Source organism: Molothrus aeneus, chromosome 3 (assembly GCF_037042795.1).
Source record: "Molothrus aeneus isolate 106 chromosome 3, BPBGC_Maene_1.0, whole genome shotgun sequence".
Classification (NCBI taxonomy): Eukaryota; Metazoa; Chordata; class Aves; order Passeriformes; family Icteridae; genus Molothrus; species Molothrus aeneus.
In genome coordinates, this window is record NC_089648.1 from 111,471,372 (window position 1) to 111,489,140 (window position 17,769).

At 40.8% G+C, this 17,769-nt stretch overlaps 2 protein-coding genes across 4 annotated transcripts in view; one reads left to right on the forward strand and one right to left on the reverse strand.

Moving 5' to 3' along the window:
• FZD3 (frizzled class receptor 3) overlaps nucleotides 1-5,171 on the reverse strand; it is a 73,421-nt gene extending 68,250 nt beyond the window's left edge. For both annotated transcript variants that reach the window (XM_066547635.1, XM_066547636.1), the window contains exon 1: nucleotides 5,110-5,171. The gene's annotated coding sequence lies outside the window, so the exon portion shown is untranslated. The remainder of the gene's footprint in view (nucleotides 1-5,109) is intronic.
• Nucleotides 5,172-5,407: 236 nt separating this feature from the next.
• FBXO16 (F-box protein 16) overlaps nucleotides 5,408-17,769 on the forward strand; it is a 49,545-nt gene continuing 37,183 nt past the window's right edge. For both annotated transcript variants that reach the window (XM_066547638.1, XM_066547637.1), the window contains exons 1-2: nucleotides 5,408-5,497; nucleotides 15,890-16,008. In XM_066547638.1, the coding sequence (XP_066403735.1) occupies nucleotides 15,919-16,008 (90 nt within the window). In that variant the 5' untranslated portion in view covers nucleotides 5,408-5,497; nucleotides 15,890-15,918. The remainder of the gene's footprint in view (nucleotides 5,498-15,889; nucleotides 16,009-17,769) is intronic.

Sequence of the window (17,769 nt, forward strand, 5' to 3'; positions counted from 1 at the left end):
CTATCAGCTTCAAATTTGTGTTCTTCTGATGGAAAAAATGCCATTTTTCATATTGAAAATATTTCATATTTCAATATTTCATAGATTGAAATATTTCATATTTTCATATTTCAAGATGAGGAGCTTGAATAATTGTGTCCTTCTGATGGAAAAATGTCATTTTTCATGTTGACTTTTCAAGATGGCATCAGCTTGAAAAGTTGTGTTCTTCTGATGGAAAAAATGTCATTTTCATTTTGACCTTTCAGGATGATACCAGCTTGAAATGTTGTATCCTGATTTAAGAAATGTCATTTCTCAGATTGAGTTTTCAAGATGATATGAGCTTGAAAAGTTGTGTTCTTCTGATGGAAAAATGTCATTTTTATGTTGACTTTTCAGGATGATATCAGCTTGAAAAGTTGTATCCTGATTTAAGAAATGTCATTTTTCATGTTGACTTTTCAAGATGATATGAGCCTGAAAAATTGCATCCTTCTGATGGAAAATTTAATTTCTCAGATTGACTTTTCAAGGTGATATCAGCTTGAACATTGTGTCCTTCTGATTGAAGAAATGTTATTTTTCACACTGACTTTTCAGGGTGATATGAGCTTGGAAAGTTGTGTTCTTCTGATGGAGAAAATGTCACTTTTCATGTTGACTTTTCAAGATGAAATGAGTTTGATAACTTGTGTTCTTCTGATTTAAAAAAAGTCATTTTTCATAGTGAGTTTTCAAGGTGATGGAAGCTTGAAAAGTTGTGTCCTGATTTAAGAAATGTCATTTCTTAGATTGGCTTTTCAAGGTGATATGAGCTTGAAAGTTCTGTCCTTCTCATGGAAAAAATGTCATTTTTCAGATTGACTTTTCAAGATATGAGCTTGAAAAGTTGTGCCCTTCTCATGAAAAAATGTCATATTTTTATGTTGACTTTTCAGGATGATATCAGCTTGAAAAGTTGTGTCCTGATTTAAGAAATGTCATTTCTCAGACTGACTTTTCAAGGTGATGTCAGCTTGAAAAGTTGTGTTCTTCTGCTGGAAAAAATGTCATTTTTCATATTTCAATGTTTCATACATTTAAATATTTCACATTTTCATTTTTCAAGATGAGGACCTTGAAAAGTTGTGTCCTGATGGAAAAAATGTCGTTTTTCACATTGAGTTTTCAAGGTGATATGAGCTTGAACATTGTGTCTTTCTGATGGAAAAATGTCATTTTTCAGATTGACTTTTCAAGGTGATGTCAGCTTCAAAAGTTGTGTCCTGATTTAAGAAATGTCATTTCTCAGATTGGCATTTCAAGGTGGTATGAGCTTGAAAAGTTGTGTCCTTCTGATTGCAGAAATGTCATTTATCATGTTGACTTTTCAAGATGGTATCAGCTTGAAAAGTTATGTCCTTCTGATGGAAAATTTAATTTTTCAGATTGACTTTTCAAGGTGATATCAGCTTGAAAAGTTGTGTTCTTCTGATTGAAGAAATATCATTTTTCATGTTGACTTTTCATGGTGATATCACCTTCAAAAGTTGTGTCTTTCTGATGGAAAAATGTAATTTCTCAGATTGACTTTTCAAGATGATATGACCTTGAAAAGTTGTGTCCTTCTGATGGAAAAAATGCCATTTTTCATATTGAAAGTATTTCATATTTCAATGTTTCATACATTGAAATATTTCATATTTTTGTATTTCAAGATGAGGAGCTTGAATAATTGTGTTCTTCTGATGGAAAATTTAATTTCTCAGATTGACTTTTCAAGGTGATATGAGCTTGAAAAATTGCATCCTGATGGAAAAAATATCATTTTTCAGATTGAATTTTCAAGGTGATATGAGCTTGAAAAGTTGTGTCCTTCTGATGAAAAAATGTCATTTTTCATGTTGACTTTTCAATAATTTGGCAGCTCTGGGAAGAAAGGAGGAGCTGAACTTCCCCAGCTGCCAGGGACACCCCAGTTCCTGAGCAGGAGTTCAGGAGTCACAGATAAATCCAATTTTCCTGCTCAGTTTTGTGAAGTTCCCCAGCAGCAAAACCCAGTTATTGGAAATAAATGGTAAAATAAATATATAAACAAATAAACAAACAAATAAATAAATGGTTAAATAAATAAATAAATAAATAAATGGTAAAATGAAATCCAATAATTGGAAATAAATGGTAAAATAAATATATAAATAAATAAATGGTAAAATAAAATCCAATTATTGGAAATAAATGGTCCCTTCCCACCCAAACCAGTCTGTGATTCCCATGCTAATCCATTCCCTTGGGTTTAACATTTTAATAACAGTTCCCCCCCCCCAAAAAAAAACCCAAAAAAAAAAAAGTTTTTGGAGTTTGTTGGCATTTCCAGAACTCTGCATTCACAATTTTTCTTTTGTTTCTCCTCAATTAACTCCAAAGGATTTTATTTCCCAATCTGAGTGACGGCACCTCGTGGAGTGGATGAACAAGGGACTTTTTTTTGCTGATTGTAATTGAGGTGCAAAGCAGTGATCTGTAAAAAAAAACCTTCCCAAAAAAGGGTTCAGAAGCAACCTGAGGTGAGCTGTGCTCACACCATTTAAAGGCTGCACCACAAAAATTGGGCAAATTCAGGTCAGGATGTGGAGTTTTGGCAAAAAGTCCAAGAATGCTGCATGGAAATCATATAAATGACAAACAAAACAGCAGGATCCAAACACATCCACCTCCCCCTCTGCCTTCCCCAAGCTGAAGAAAACATGCAAAAACAAGGATTCAATGAGCCACAAAGAAAAATTTTAAAAAAAGGTTTACCTAGGCAAAAAGCAGGGAAAAAAAATTCATATTTCAGATAATAATCAATAAACTTAAGAATGTATTTTTAGGAGGAGGGAAATCACATCAAAATGAACCAGCTGGCCCTGGGAACAACTGAGATAATTCCGGGTGAGATGCAGCAAAAAGAGAAGGATTCCATTGCGCAAGGAGCCCCGGGTGGTGGCAGGCAGCCCGTGGGTGATCCGTGGATTGGTGCCGACAGACGGGTGCTGTAATGAGCAGCCCTGGGTGTCAGGAGAGCTCCTCACCACAAATCCAGTTTGTGCACTCTTCGTTCAGCCCCTGCGCGGGAGATTTCTGTGGTTTTCTCTTTGGATGTACAGAAAAACAAACCACTTCTGATGGCAAGCAGGGATGAAAAGAGGAGGGGAGGCCTCGCCTCGCACCGCAAGCGCTGGAAACGAAACGCAGGCAAAAGGAGCAGTTTGTTCCTGTGGCTGTGGATTCTTGCATTATTTATCAGCTGGAGAAGCCCATCCAATTCTTGGTGGAAAGGATTAATTAAGACATGCACGGGCAATTATCATCACAAGGAGAAAGAAAGGGCTGATTCCCACAAGGAGGTGTTTTTCTTAAAAAACTAAATTTCAGAGTCCCTCAGGGAGCAATGAGGAAAAACTCATCAGGCTTTAGAATGAAAGAACGGGATTAATTCCAAGTTATCTATCCCAGAAAAATGGAGAGATAAAACAACAAACCAGACTCCTCCTGGAGGAGAGAAAAATGTCCTCTCAGCCATTCCCCACCCAATTCTGACCCTGGAGAAAGGAGAGGAACTCATTCATTGCACTTCCCCAGCCACAAAAGGAGAATAAATCATTTTCCCCACTCCATTCTAATGAATGACTCAGTGGGAAGGAAACTCCAGCGCTGTTCACTCCTGCACCACACCGTAATCCCCCACATCCCCTATTTCAATGAGGAGCAAGGAGGGAGGATGGAAAGGCAGGAACAACCCAACCATTTCCCCATGATTGTCATGGAATGGTTTGGGTCGGAGGGGACTTTGAAGCTCATCGAATCCCTGCACCGAGGGCATGGATGGAGGGACAGCTCTAGCACCTCTGGGCAGGGATGGAGGGACAGCTCTGGCACCTCTCTCTGCCAGTTCCCATTCCATGGCAAGGGCCTGCAGAGGGAAATCCTGCAGCTCCACGGGAAGCAGGCAGGCTGCCGGCCCAGCCAGCATCCCTTAGGAAAGGGACAAGGAACAAGAGCACCGGCGGCACCGGCATCCATCCATCCATCCATCCATCCATCCATCCATCCATCCATCCATCCATCCATCCATCCATCCATCCATCCATCCATCCATCCCCTCCCCTCCATCGCTGCCGCACGGCCGAGGCGCGGCGGATCCGGGCCCGCAACACCCTCACGGCGGGTCCGGAGGGATCCGGGGTGAGTACGGACAGAGCCGGCATCCCGGAGCCTTCAGCGGAGGGCATTGAGGCTCCGGAACCCCCGAGCCCTCAGCGAAGGGCGCTGAGGCTCCGGCACTCCCGAGCCCTCAGTGAATGGCGGTGAGGCGCCGGTATCCCCGAGCCCTCAGCAAAGGGCGGTGAGGCTCCGGCATTCCCCGAGCCCTCAGCGAAGGGCGGTGAAGGCTCCGGCACCCCCAAGCCCTCAGCGGAGGGCGGTGAAGGCTCCGGCACCCCCCGAGCCCTCAACGAGGGGCGATGAAGCTCCGGCACTCCTGAGCCCTCAACGAGGGGCGGTGAGGCTCCAGCACCCCCGAGCCTTCAGCGGAGGGCGGTGAAGGCTCCGGCACCCCCGAGCCCTCAACGAGGGGCGGTGAGGCTCCGGCACCCCCGAGCCCTCAACGAGGGGCGGTGAGGCTCCGGCACCCCCGAGCCCTCAACGAGGGGCGGTGAGGCACCGGCATCCCCCGAGCCTTCAACGGAGGGCGGTGAGGCTCCGGCACCCCCCGAGCAGGCTCTGGCATCCCCGAGCCCTCAGCAAAGGGCGATGAGGCTCCCGCATCCCCTCCCCGGGGCCGCCGTGCCGGGTGAGGCTCCCGCATCCCCTCCCCGGGGCCGCCGTGCCGCACAGGGAGCCCGGGCCAGCATCCCCGGCCTCACGGAAAGCAGATCCGGCCCGTTCCCGGCGCTCAGGGCCGGCATCTCCCCCGTCCTCCGCCCGCCCGCCCAGCGCAGCACCGGCATCCCCCGGTGCGCTGCCGGCCGCAGAGCGCTGCGTGGCCGTCCCGCTGCACGGGAGCCGAGCCCCGCGGCCACCTGTCCCCGGGGCGGGAAGTACGAGCCCCTGAGGGAAGCGCGGCCCCGCCGGGTCCCCGCCGGGTCCCCGCCGGGTCCCCATTACCTGCTCAGCTCCCGCCGCCCTCACGGTCCCGCGCGCGCCCCTCGGGTGGCGGCGGCGGCAGCGACGGCGGCAGCGCCCGGCCACGCCCCCATGAGACCACGCCCCCCGCGCCATCTCGCTCCGCCCACTCATCCCCGCTCAGCCAATCAGAGCGAGCGGGGCTGGTTGCTAGGTAGATCGGAACCCCCGGCCTCGCTAACCCCGCTGGGGGGCTCTGATTGGCTGGCACCCCCCGGCGTTGCCGTGGAGACGGGATGCGGACGGGCGGGAGGAGGAGGCGGGCGCTGATTGGCTGGCACCGCCCCCCCCAGGGTTGCCATAGCGACGGGATGCGGACGGGCGGGAGGAGGAAGAGGAGGTGGCGGCGTCGGCAGGCGGGAGGAGGAAGGTGAGAGGACACGGGGGGACACGGGGGGACCCCGGGAGGGCGCGGGGAGCGGGTGTCGCTGCGGTGGGGCACGAGCGGACACATCCCGGGCGACACTGGGGGTGCCACTGTCGTCACAGGGGGACAAGCGCAGCGTGGCACGGCGGGGCGGGGACAGAAAACGCGCTGGGAGGTGACACGAACTCCGTCGGGAAGGCGGAGGGGGTAACGGGCTCGGGGTGCGGGGAGGAAGGTGGGAAATGTCAGCACCGGTGTTCCCAATGTTTGCGTCCTCACAGATCCCGATGGATGGGGGTGCCCAGGTGGGCAAGAGGCCGGTGGCACCTCGGTTGTCCCAGCTCTGGGGTGGCAGCAGGGCCAGGGCTGTGCTGTCCCCTGTGCTGGCACTGCTGGGGCACCTCCAGTGCTGGGGACAGCTCTGGGACAAGAGGGACATTGAGGGGCTGGAGCTGTCCAGGGATGGGAACGGAGCTGAGGAAGGGGCTGGAGCACCAGGAGGGGCTGAGGGAGCTGGGAAAGGGGCTCAGCCTGGAGAAAAGGAGGCTCAGGGGGGCCCTTGTGGCTCTGCACAGCTCCCTGACAGGAGGGGACAGCCAGGGGGGTCGGGCTCTGCTCCCAGGGAACAGGGACAGGAGGAGAGGGAACGGCCTCAAATTGTGCCAGGGGAGGCTCAGGCTGGAGGAAATGACCTCAAATTGTGCCAGGGGAGGTTTAGATTGCAGGAAATGACCTCAAATTGTGCCAGGGGAGGCTCAGGTTGGAGGAAATGACCTCAAATTGTGCCAGGGGAGGTTTAGATTGCAGGAAATGACCTCAAATTGTGCCAGGGAGGCTCAGGTTGGAGGAAATGACCTCAAATTGTGCCAGAGTGGGCTCAGGTTGGAGGAAATGACCTCAAATTGTGCCGGGGAGGCTCAGGTTGGAGGAAATGACCTCAAATTGTGCCAGGGGAGGCTCAGGTTGGAGGAAATGACCTCAAATTGTGCCAGGGGAGGGTCAGGTTGGAGGAAATGACCTCAGATTGTGCCAGGGGAGGTTTAGATTGGAGGAAATGACCTCAAATTGTGCCAGAGTGGGCTCAGGTTGGAGGAAATGACCTCAAATTGTGCCAGAGTGGGCTCAGGCTGGAGGAAATGACCTCAAATTGTGCCAGGGGAGGTTTAGATTGGAGGAAATGACCTCAAATTGTGCCAGGGGAGGCTCAGGTTGGAGGAAATGACCTCAAATTGTGCCAGGGGAGGCTCAGGTTGGAGGAAATGACCTCAAATTGTGCCAGGGGAGGCTCAGGTTGGAGGAAATGACCTCAAATTGTGCCAGGGGAGGCTCAGGTTGGAGGAAATGACCTCAAATTGTGCCAGGGGAGGCTCAGGTTGGAGGAAATGACCTCAGATTGTGCCAGGGGAGGCTCAGGTTGCAGGAAATGACCTCAGATTGTGCCAGGTTGGACGTTTGGGTGGTGAAGCACTGGAAGAGCTGCCCGGGGCAGTGGTGGGATCCCCATCCCTGGAAGGGAAAATGTCCCAAAGCCACGGGGATGTGGCACTTGCGGACAGGGTTGGTGCTCTGGGTCTCTGTTTGGATTTGCTGCTGCTCCACAGGGGTTTTGTGCCAGAAATGGTTCATGAAGTTCCCAAAGTGGCTCTGCTCCTGCAGGAGCTGTTTTGAGCAGGGTTTAGCAGAGATTAGCACGGGTAAAGGAAATTATTCCAGCATTCCTGGTTAATGGGATGTGAGCATTATGGATTGTTGAGCTCTCTTCAGTGGAATCACTTCTTTTTTAAAACTTTATTTTCAAATTCCAACTTTATTTTCAAATTCCAACTTTATTTTCAAATTCCAACTTTTACTGCAATCAATGGAGGTGTTCCCAGTGGTTTCCAAGTGGAATTTTCCTGCTGTTACAAGGCACCATTCCCGTCTCCAGCCCTGTGAAATTTGTGTCCCCTTCATATCCAAATTTCTGGGATCCTCCCATCCCAACTGTGAACCATTCCCAGGGACTCTGGTCTGAGCAATTTTACTCTTTTTAACCCTGTACAAACTCCCAAAACTTGGGGTTTTTCCCCCAAATCTCTTTTGTTTTATATTTTTATTTATATTTATCATACCTGCCACCTGCTCCTACATTTCCTTTTATTTTTTTTTACAATGAAAATAGAATTTTTGTTTTGTTTTGTTTTGGGGCATTGTGTTTCAATACCTTGATCCTTGTTAACCTCCCCTCCTTGTGGAATTATGGAAATATGGAATTGTGGAATTATGGAATTGTGGAATTGTGGAATTATGGAAATATGGAATTGTGGAATTGTGGAATTATGGAATTATGGAAATATGGAATTATGGAATTATGGAATTATGGAATTGTGGAATTGTGGAATTATGGAAATATGGAATTGTGGAATTGTGGAATTATGGAATTATGGAAATATGGAATTATGGAATTATGGAATTATGGAAATATGGAATTATGGAATTGGGGAATTGTGGAATTATGGAAATATGGAATTATGGAATTATGGAAATATGGAATTGTGGAATTGTGGAATTGTGGAATTGTGGAATTATGGAAATATGGAATTATGGAATTGTGGAATTGTGGAAATATGGAATTGTGGAATTGTTGAGTTATGGAATTATGGAATTATGGAAATATGGAATTGTGGAATTATGGAATTATGGAAATATGGAATTGTGGAATTGTGGAAATATGGAATTGTGGAATTATGGAATTGTGGAATTGTGGAAATATGGAATTGTGGAATTATGGAATGTGACTGCTCCAGGTGACCCACCCAGATCATCAAATCCACCCCAAAATTCCCACCCTGAGCATCTCCGGGAGCGCTGTCCTGGAGCTTTGGGAATGTCACCGTTCCCCGGGGAGCTGTTCCAGCCCCAGCACCCTCTGGGCCAGAACCGTTTCCTAAAATCCACCCTGAACTTCCCCCGGGACACCCCCAGCCCTTCCCTGGGCCCTGCAGACGGAGGGAGAGAGCCAGGCCAGCCCCTCCACGGCTGCCCAGGAGGGAACTGCAGAGACTTTTCCCCGATCCTGGGGTTTGCAGACAGAATTCCCTGCATCCCAAAGTCTCAGACTTTCCCCAGATCCTGAGGTTTCACATTTTCCCAGATCCTGAAGTTTCACACAGAGTTTTCCCAGATCCTGAGGTTTCAGACTTTTCCCAGATCCTGATCTTTCACACAGACTTTTCCCAAATCCTGATCTTTCACACAGACTTTTCCCAAATCCTGAAGTTTCACATCTTCCCCAAATCCTGAACTTTCACACAGAATTCACCCAGATCTGAACTTTCAGACAGAATTTTCCCAGATCCTGAAGTTTCAAACACATTTTCCCCACATCCTGAACTTTCAGACTTTTCCCAGACCTGAAGTTTTACTCAGACTTTTTCCAGATCCTGATTTTTCATGCAGACTTTTCCCAAATTCTGAGGTTTCAGACTTTTCCCAAATCCTGAAGTTTCACACAGACTTTTGCCACATCCTGAACTTTCAGACTTTTCCCAGATCCCAATCTTTCACACAGACTTTTCCCAAACCCTGAAGTTTCATATTTTTCCCAAGTCCTGAGGTTTCACAGACTTTTCCCAAATCCTGAAGTTTCAGACACAATTTACCCAGATCCTCAATTTTCAGACTATTCCCAAACCCTGAAGTTTCACAGAGACTTTTGCCAGATCCCAGTTTCAGAACTTTCCCAAATCCTGAACTTCCACACAGACTTTTCCCAGATCCTGAAGTTTCACAGAGACTTTTCCCAAATCCTGAAGTTTCACATCTTCCCCAAATCCTGAACTTTCACACAGAATTTACCCAGATCTGAACTTTCAGACAGGATTTTCCCAGATCCTGAAGTTTCGGAAACATTTTCCCCACATCCTGAACTTTCAGACTTTTCCCAGATCCCAATCTTTCCCATCACAGACTTTTCCCAAACCCTGAACTTCCACAGACTTTTCCCAAATCCTGAGGTTTCACAGAGGCTTTTCCCAGATCCTGAAGTTTCAGACACAATTTACCCAGATCCTCAATTTTCAGACTTTTCCCAAATCCTGAACTTTCACAGACTTTTTCCAGATCCTGATCTTTCACTCAGACTTTTCCCAAATCCTGAGCTTTCTGACAGAATGTTCCCAAATCCTGAAGGCTCACAGAGACTTTTCCCAGGTCCTGAGGTTTTCCAGACTTTTCCCAGACCCTGAACTTTCAGACAGATTTTCCCAGATCTGAAGTTCCAGACTTCCCAGATCCTGAACTTTCTGACACATTTTTCCCAAATCCTGAAGTTTTACAGAGACTTTTGCCAGATCCCAGTTTCAGAACTTCCCCAAATCCTGAACTTCCACACAGACTCTTCCCAAATCCTGAAGTTTTACAGATTTTCTCCAGATCCTGAACTTTCACCCAGACTTTCCCCAGATCCTGAAGTTTCACAGAGACTTTCCCCAGATCCTGAGGTTTCCATACTTCCCCCAAATCCTGAAGTTTCACATTTTCCCCAAATCCTGAACTTTCACACAGAATTCACCCAGATCTGAACTTTCAGACAGAATTTTCCCAAATCCTGAAGTTTCAGAAACATTTTCCCCACATCCTGAACTTTCAGACTTTTCTCAGATCCCAATCTTTCACACAGACTTTTCCCAAACCCTGAAGTTTCATATTTTTCCCAAATCCTGAAGTTTCAGACTTTTCCCAAACCCTGAAGTTTCACAGATACTTTTGCCAGATCCCAGTTTCAGAACTTTCCCAAATCCTGAACTTCCACACAGACTTTTCCCAGATCCTGAACTTCCACACAGACTTTCCCCAAATCCTGAAGTTTCACATTTTCCCCAAATCCTGAACTTTCACACAGAATTTACCCAGATCTGAACTTTCAGACAGGATTTTCCCAGATCCTGAAGTTTCAGACACATTTTCCCCACATCCTGAACTTTCAGACTTTTCCCAGATCTGAAGTTTTTATCAGACTTTTCCCAGATCCCAATCTTTCACACAGACTTTTCCCAAGCCCTGAAGTTTCATATTTTTCCCAGATCCTGAACTTTCAGACACATTTTTCCCAATTCCTGAAGTTTCACAGACTTTTCCCAGATCCTGAGGTTTCAGACACAATTTACCCAGATCCTGAAGTTTCAGACTTTTCCCGAATCCTGAACTTCCACACAGACTCTTCCCAAATCCTGAAGTTTTCCAGACTTTCCCCAAATCCTGAACTCTCAGACTTTCCCCAGATCCTGAACTTTCACGTTTTTCCCAAATCCCGATTTTCCCCCCAGACTTTTCCCACATCCTGAGCCCCGTTTTCGCCTCCTCACTCCTTCCAAAGCCCCCACTCCTCAGAGCTGCTTTGGGAATTTGGCAGTTCCAGCCCCAGGATCCCAAATCCCTGCGGGATCCCAAATCCCTGCGGGATCCCAAATCCCTGCGGAATCCTGGCACAGGACCGTGGGGTTTGTGACTAATGGCCAAAGCTGGCCCTGAAAAACACCACGGGGCTGCCTGGACCTGTTTGATTCCGGTTTTTTTGGCAGCTGAGCTGGGAAACAAAACAGAAATTCCGGCCCAAAATATCCACCTACTCGCTTGCACAGGGAGGTGGATGTGAAACCTCGGTTTGAAAACCTTCAGCTTTTTAAAGTTGGAGAGGAAATTTGGTATTTAAGGAGCTTTAGCACAAAAAAAACCCAAAAAAACCAAAAAAAAGGGAAAATCTCAGATTTTTATAACTTTATTTACATGTAACTTTAATTATTTTTATTCATATTTTATATAAATATATAAAAATATATTTACATAAAATATAAATATAAATAATAAATAGAGTTAAATATAAATATATATTTATTTATATTTTCCTTTATTCATATTTTACTTTATTTATTATTTAACTCATATTTTTATAAATTTATTTCCTGAGCACAGAGAGGAAAATACAACAGATTTTTCTTTGGGGTATTTTTGAGTTGGGGTTTTTTTGGTTTTTGGTTTGTTTTTTTTTTTTGTGGGGTTTTTTTTGTCATTTTGTTCGTTTGTTTGGTTTTGGGTTTTGGGTTTTTTTTGTTTTGTTCTTGTTTTATTGGGGTTTTTTGTTTGCTTGGTTTTCTGGGGTTTTTTCTTTCTTATTTTTCAGGTGGTTTTTTGGTTTTGTTTGTTTGCTTGTGGTTTTTAAAATATATTTTCTTGATATATATGTATATGTATATGTATATGTATATGTATATGTATATGTATATGTATATGATATATTATATGTATATTATATTATATTATATGTATATTATATTATATTATATTATATTATATTATATTATATTATATTATATTATATTATATTATATTATATTATATATCAAACATAATAGATATTATTTATATCTATATCTATATCTATATTTATATCTATATCTATAGAATATAATTATTTATATTTATATGTATATTTATATGTATATTTATATCTATATATATCTAGATCTAGATCTAGATCTATATCTATATTTATATCTATATAATATAATCATTTATATTTATTTTTATATTTATATTATATTTGTGTATACATAATAACTTCAGAAAGGAAGGAAAAATTAAACCTAAAATCGATGTGCCCAGACAAATCCCACAGTGATTTTTGAAGACAAATCCATTGAAATAGAGAGGAATTTGAATTTTGTCTGGGTAAGGAATAAGGTCTGAGAGTAGCTACAAAACCCCTTTTTTTGGGTGGGTTTTGATGTGCTTGGGTTCAGCACAGGCTGCTAACACAATATGGGATTTAATTCATGGATTTGCTTTTCTTTTGTCCCAAGATTCCCATTTTCCATCCTGCCGCCGTGAAGCTTTAAAATGGTCTGAGGTGTTTAGAGCAAAAAAAAAAAAAAAAAGCTGAACAAATTGATGCAGGAAATGGAATTTTTTTTTAATGTGGTAAAGAAAATATTTGGTTTTCAGGCAGCTGAAGGCTCCAGCCTGGAAATTGGAGAGCTGAGGAATTAATCCTGCAGGATAGAAGATGAAGGGGGGGAAAAAAATCCCTTTTTCTATGTTTGGGCAAGGATTTATGGAGAAATTGCTTTATCTGTACAAAATTCTGACATTTGGTGTCCCAAAAAGGGGAGAATTTGGGAGATTTTGGGAGATGTCTGATATCTCCGTATTTCTGGAGATTTTGGTAAATACCTGATTTATTTGGTGTGGAAATTCCTGTGAAAATCACAGACTTGTTAAGGTTGGAAAAAACCTTTGGGATCACCAAATCCAACCATCAACCGTGGTCACCACCAAACCAAATCTGCATTTTTTGGGAAAACTTCCAGGGATTGCGATTCCACCTGTTCAAAGGAATAACCATGAACACTTGTGGGATTAAGACCTTAATTATGAATTATTCATTATTTATTAATTATTATTAGTTACAAAGTATAAATAACTGAGTATTTATTAATTCTTTGGTCATTATTAAATATTAATTAATTGATTAATTAATTTTAAATTATTGGTTTAGTGCACAGAGGTTTCAGTGGGAAAATCCTGCAATCTCAGGATGGTCACCCCCAAACCACATTTACATTTTTTGGGAAAATTTCCAGGGATTGCGATTCCACCTGTTCAGAGGAATAATCATGAACACTTGTGGGATTGAGACCTTAATTATGAATTAATTATGAATTATTTATTAGTGCACAGAGGTTCCAGTGGGAAACCCCAGAATCCCAGGATGGTTTGGGGCTGGCTGGGACAATTTCCACTCTCCCAGGTTGCTCCATCCCTTTCCCACCGGTTCTTTTGGGCACTTCCAGGATTTTATTCTCATGGATATTGAGGCTACAAAAACAAAAAAAGCTTCACCTACCTGAATTTCAAATTATTTCTCCATTTTGTGTCATTGCTGTGCTAGGAAATCATTGGATTCTTTGTTAAAATTATATTTTTTTCCATGAAAAAGAAGGAATGGCACAGGGATAACGTTCATGTTTGTTCCATGGAATCATTGAATTCCTTGTTAAAATTCTGGTTTTTCCATGAAAACAAAGGAATGGCATAGGGATAACGCCCATCTCTGTTCCATTGGATTCTTTGTTAAAATTCTATTTTTTTCCATGAAAAAGAAGGAATGGCACAGGGATAACGTTCATGTTTGTTCCATGGAATCACTGAATTCCTTGTTAAAATTCTGTTTTTTCCATGAAAATGAAGGAATGGCACAGGGATAACGTTCATGTTTGTTCCATTGAATTCCTTGTTAAAATTATAATTTTTCTCATTAAAAATAATGAATGGCACAGTGATAACGTTCATGTTTCTTCCATGAAATCAAAATCATTGGATTCTCTGTTAAAATTCTAATTTTTCCCATAAAAACGAAGGAATGGCACAGGGATAATGCCCACCTTTGTTCTATGGGCTCACTGGATTAAAATCTCATTAAAACCTTTTATTTTTCCTCACCCCATAAAATGTCCTATGAAACCATTGCACATGAAATGCTACGAAATCATTGAATTCCTTGTTAAAATTCAATTTTTTTTTCCATGAAAACGAAGGAATGGCACAGGGGTGACAGCCACCTTTGTTCCATTGTATTCCTCATTAAAATTCTATTTTTTTTCATAAAAACTAATTAATGGCCCAGGGATAACGCCCATCTTGGTTCTATGAAATCATTGAATTCCTTGTTAAAATTCTACTTTTTCCCACAAAAATGAAGGAATGGCACAGTGATAACTCCCATCTTTGTTCCATTGAATTCCCTGTTAAAATTCTGGTTTTTCCATGAAAATGAAGGAATGGCACAGGGATAATGTTCATGTTTCTCCCATGAAGTCATTGGGTTCCTTGTTAAAATTCTAATTTTTCCCAATAAAATGAAGGAACAGCACATGGATAATGCCCACCTTTGTTCCGTTGGATCCCTTGTTAAAATTCTATTTTTTCCCATAAAAACAAAAGAATGGCACAGGGATAAAATCCATCTTTGGTCTACGGAATCACTGGATTCCTTATTAAAATATTTTCTTTTCCCCCCCCAAAAAAATATGCTATGTGCACGTGAAATGCTACGAAATCATTGAATTCCTTGTTAAAATTCAAATTTTTTCCATGAAAACGAAGGAATGGCACAGGGGTGACAGCCACCTTTGTTCCATTGGATCCCTCATTAAAATTCTGGTTTTCCCACAAAAACCAAAGAATGGCACAGGGATAATGTCCATGGAATGGGCATTGTTTGAGGGAATCATCGGATTAATTGTGAAAATAATTCTTTTTTTTTCCACAAAAATGAAGGAATGGTACAGTGATAACATTCATGTCAGTTCTATGAAATCATTGGATTTTTTATTAAAATTATGGGATTTTTTCCCTGAAAAAGAAGGAATGGCACAGGGATAACGTTCATGTTTGTTCCATGGAATCATTGGATTCCTCATTAAAATTCTATTTTTTTTCATAACAACTAATTAATGGCACAGGGATAACGCCCATCTTGGTTCTATGAAATCATTGAATTCCTTGTTAAAATTCTACTTTTTCCCACAAAAATGAAGGAATGGCACAGGGAGAACCTTCATGTTTGTTCTATGAAATAATTGGATTTTTTATTAAAATTATGGGGTGTTTTTTTCCATGAAAACGAAGGAATGGCACAGTGATAACGCCCATATTTGTTCCATTGAATTCCCTGTTAAAATTCTGGTTTTTCCATGAAAACGAAGGAATGGCACAGGGATAACGCCCACCTCCGTTCCATTGAATTCCCTGTTAAAATCTAATTTTTCCATGAAAATGAAGGAATGGCAAAGGGATAACGCCCATCTTCACTCTATGGAATCATTGGATTCCTTGTTAAAATTCTATTTTTCCCATAAAAATGAAGGAATGGCCCAGGTATAATCCCCATCTCTGTTCCACTGGATCCCTCATTAAAATTCTATTTTTTTCCTCGTTAAAATTCTATTTTTTCCCATAAAACCAAAATAACATCACAGTGCTGACACCCACCTTCGTTCCATTGGATCCCTCATTAAAATTCTATTTTTTTCCTCGTTAAAATTCTATTTTTTCCCGTAAAACCAAAATAACATCACAGTGATGACACCCACCTTCGTTCCACTGGATCCCTCACTAAAATTCCATTTTTTTTCCTCGTTAAAATTCTATTTTTTCCCATAAAACCAAAATAACATCACAGTGATGACACCCACCTTCGTTCCATTGGATCCCTCCCTAAAATTCCATTTTTTTCCTCGTTAAAATTCTATTTTTTCCCGTAAAACCAAAATAACATCACAGTGCTGACACCCACCTTCGTTCCATTGGATCCCTCATTAAAATTCCATTTTTCCCCACCTTTTTTTCCATTTGCAGCCCCAGCTGAAGGAGATTCCACCATCCCCATGGCATTTGCAGCTCCCAAATTCCCGGCTGGCTCCAAGCTCCGCCTCAGCTCCTGGACTCCCCTGAGCCATCAGCTCATGAACGACCAGGCAAGTTCCCAAAAAATCCCTGAAATTCGGAATTCCTGAGCTCACCGAGGTCGTCCAGCCCAGCCCCCCAAGGCAAAGCCAGCTCCAGGATTTATTCCCCAAGGATTGGGTCTGGGTGGTTGGAAATAGTCTCAAAATCCTAAATTTCACTAATTCCCAAGCCTGAAAAAATTTAATTTTTCCCCTGTGGGGGTTATGGAAATGGAATAAGAACACGGAGATATATGATATATAAAGATATAAAAAATCCAAAATAAAATAAAAATATATAAATACATAAAATAGATCTAAAATACAGCCTATATAAAATCTTTATGGTATATAAAGATATATAAAATCTAAAATAAAAATATATAAATACATAAAATAGATCTAAAATACAATCTACATAAAATCTTTATGGTATATAAAGGTATATAAAATTTAAAATAAAAAATTAAATTCTAAAATAAATCTAAAATAAAATTTATATAAAATCTTTATGGTATATAAAGATATATAAAATTTAAAATAAAAAATATAAATACATAAAAGAAATCTAAAATAAAATCTACATAAAATCTTTATGATATATAAAGGTATATAAAATCTAAAATAAAAAATATAAATACATAAAATAGATCTAAAATACAATCTACATAAAATCTTTACGGTATATAAAGATATATAAAATCTAAAATAAAAAATATAAATACATAAAATAGATCTAAAATACAGTCTATATAAAATCTTTATGGTATATAAAGATATATAAAATCTAAAATAAAAAATTAAATTCTAAAATAAATCTAAAATAAAATTTATATAAAATCTTTATGGTATATAAAGATATATAAAAACTAAAATAAAAAATATAAATACATAAAATAGATCTAAAATACAGTCTATATAAAATCTTTATGTATATAAAGATATATAAAATCTAAAATAAAAAATATAAAACATAAAATAGATCTAAAATACAATCTACATAAAATCTTTATGGTATATAAAGATATATAAAAACTAAAATAAAAAATATAAAACATAAAATAGATCTAAAATACAATCTACATAAAATTTTTATGATATATAAAGGTATATAAAATCTAAAATAAAAATATATAAATACATAAAATAGATCTAAAATACAATCTATATAAAATCTTTATGATATATAAAGATACATAAAATTTAAAGTAAAAGATATCTAGAAATCTAAAATAAATCTAAAATAAAATCTTTATGGCATAAAGATATATAAGATCCAACATCAAAAGATGGCAAATCTGATTTACCTATTGAAAGCAAACAAGTATTTGACTTAAACACTATTTTGCCAAATAATTTGGGGTTTTTGTTAAAAATTAGGATTCTTTTTCTGAAAGTCACAAAATTGTGCTTTTTATTTTGCACCAAATTCCTCCATTTTCACCCCAGCATGTGAGTCAAAGGTGCTCATGGGAAATGGAATAAGAACTTGGAGATTTTGTTAGAAATATGGAGATATCTGACACATGATGTATAAATATATATAAAATATAGACCTTTTATATAAAAAATAGTATAAAATAATTTCTTTTTAAAAATCTAACATAAAAAGATAAAAAATTCTGATTTACCTATTTAAAATCAAACAACAATTTGGTTTAAATACTTTAAAATCAAACAAGTATTTGATTTAAATACTGCTATTTTGCCAAATCAACAGCTTTAAAAAAATAAAGTAGATTTTTTTTTTTTTCTGAAAGTCACAAAATCCTGCTTTTTTTAGGGCAGGGT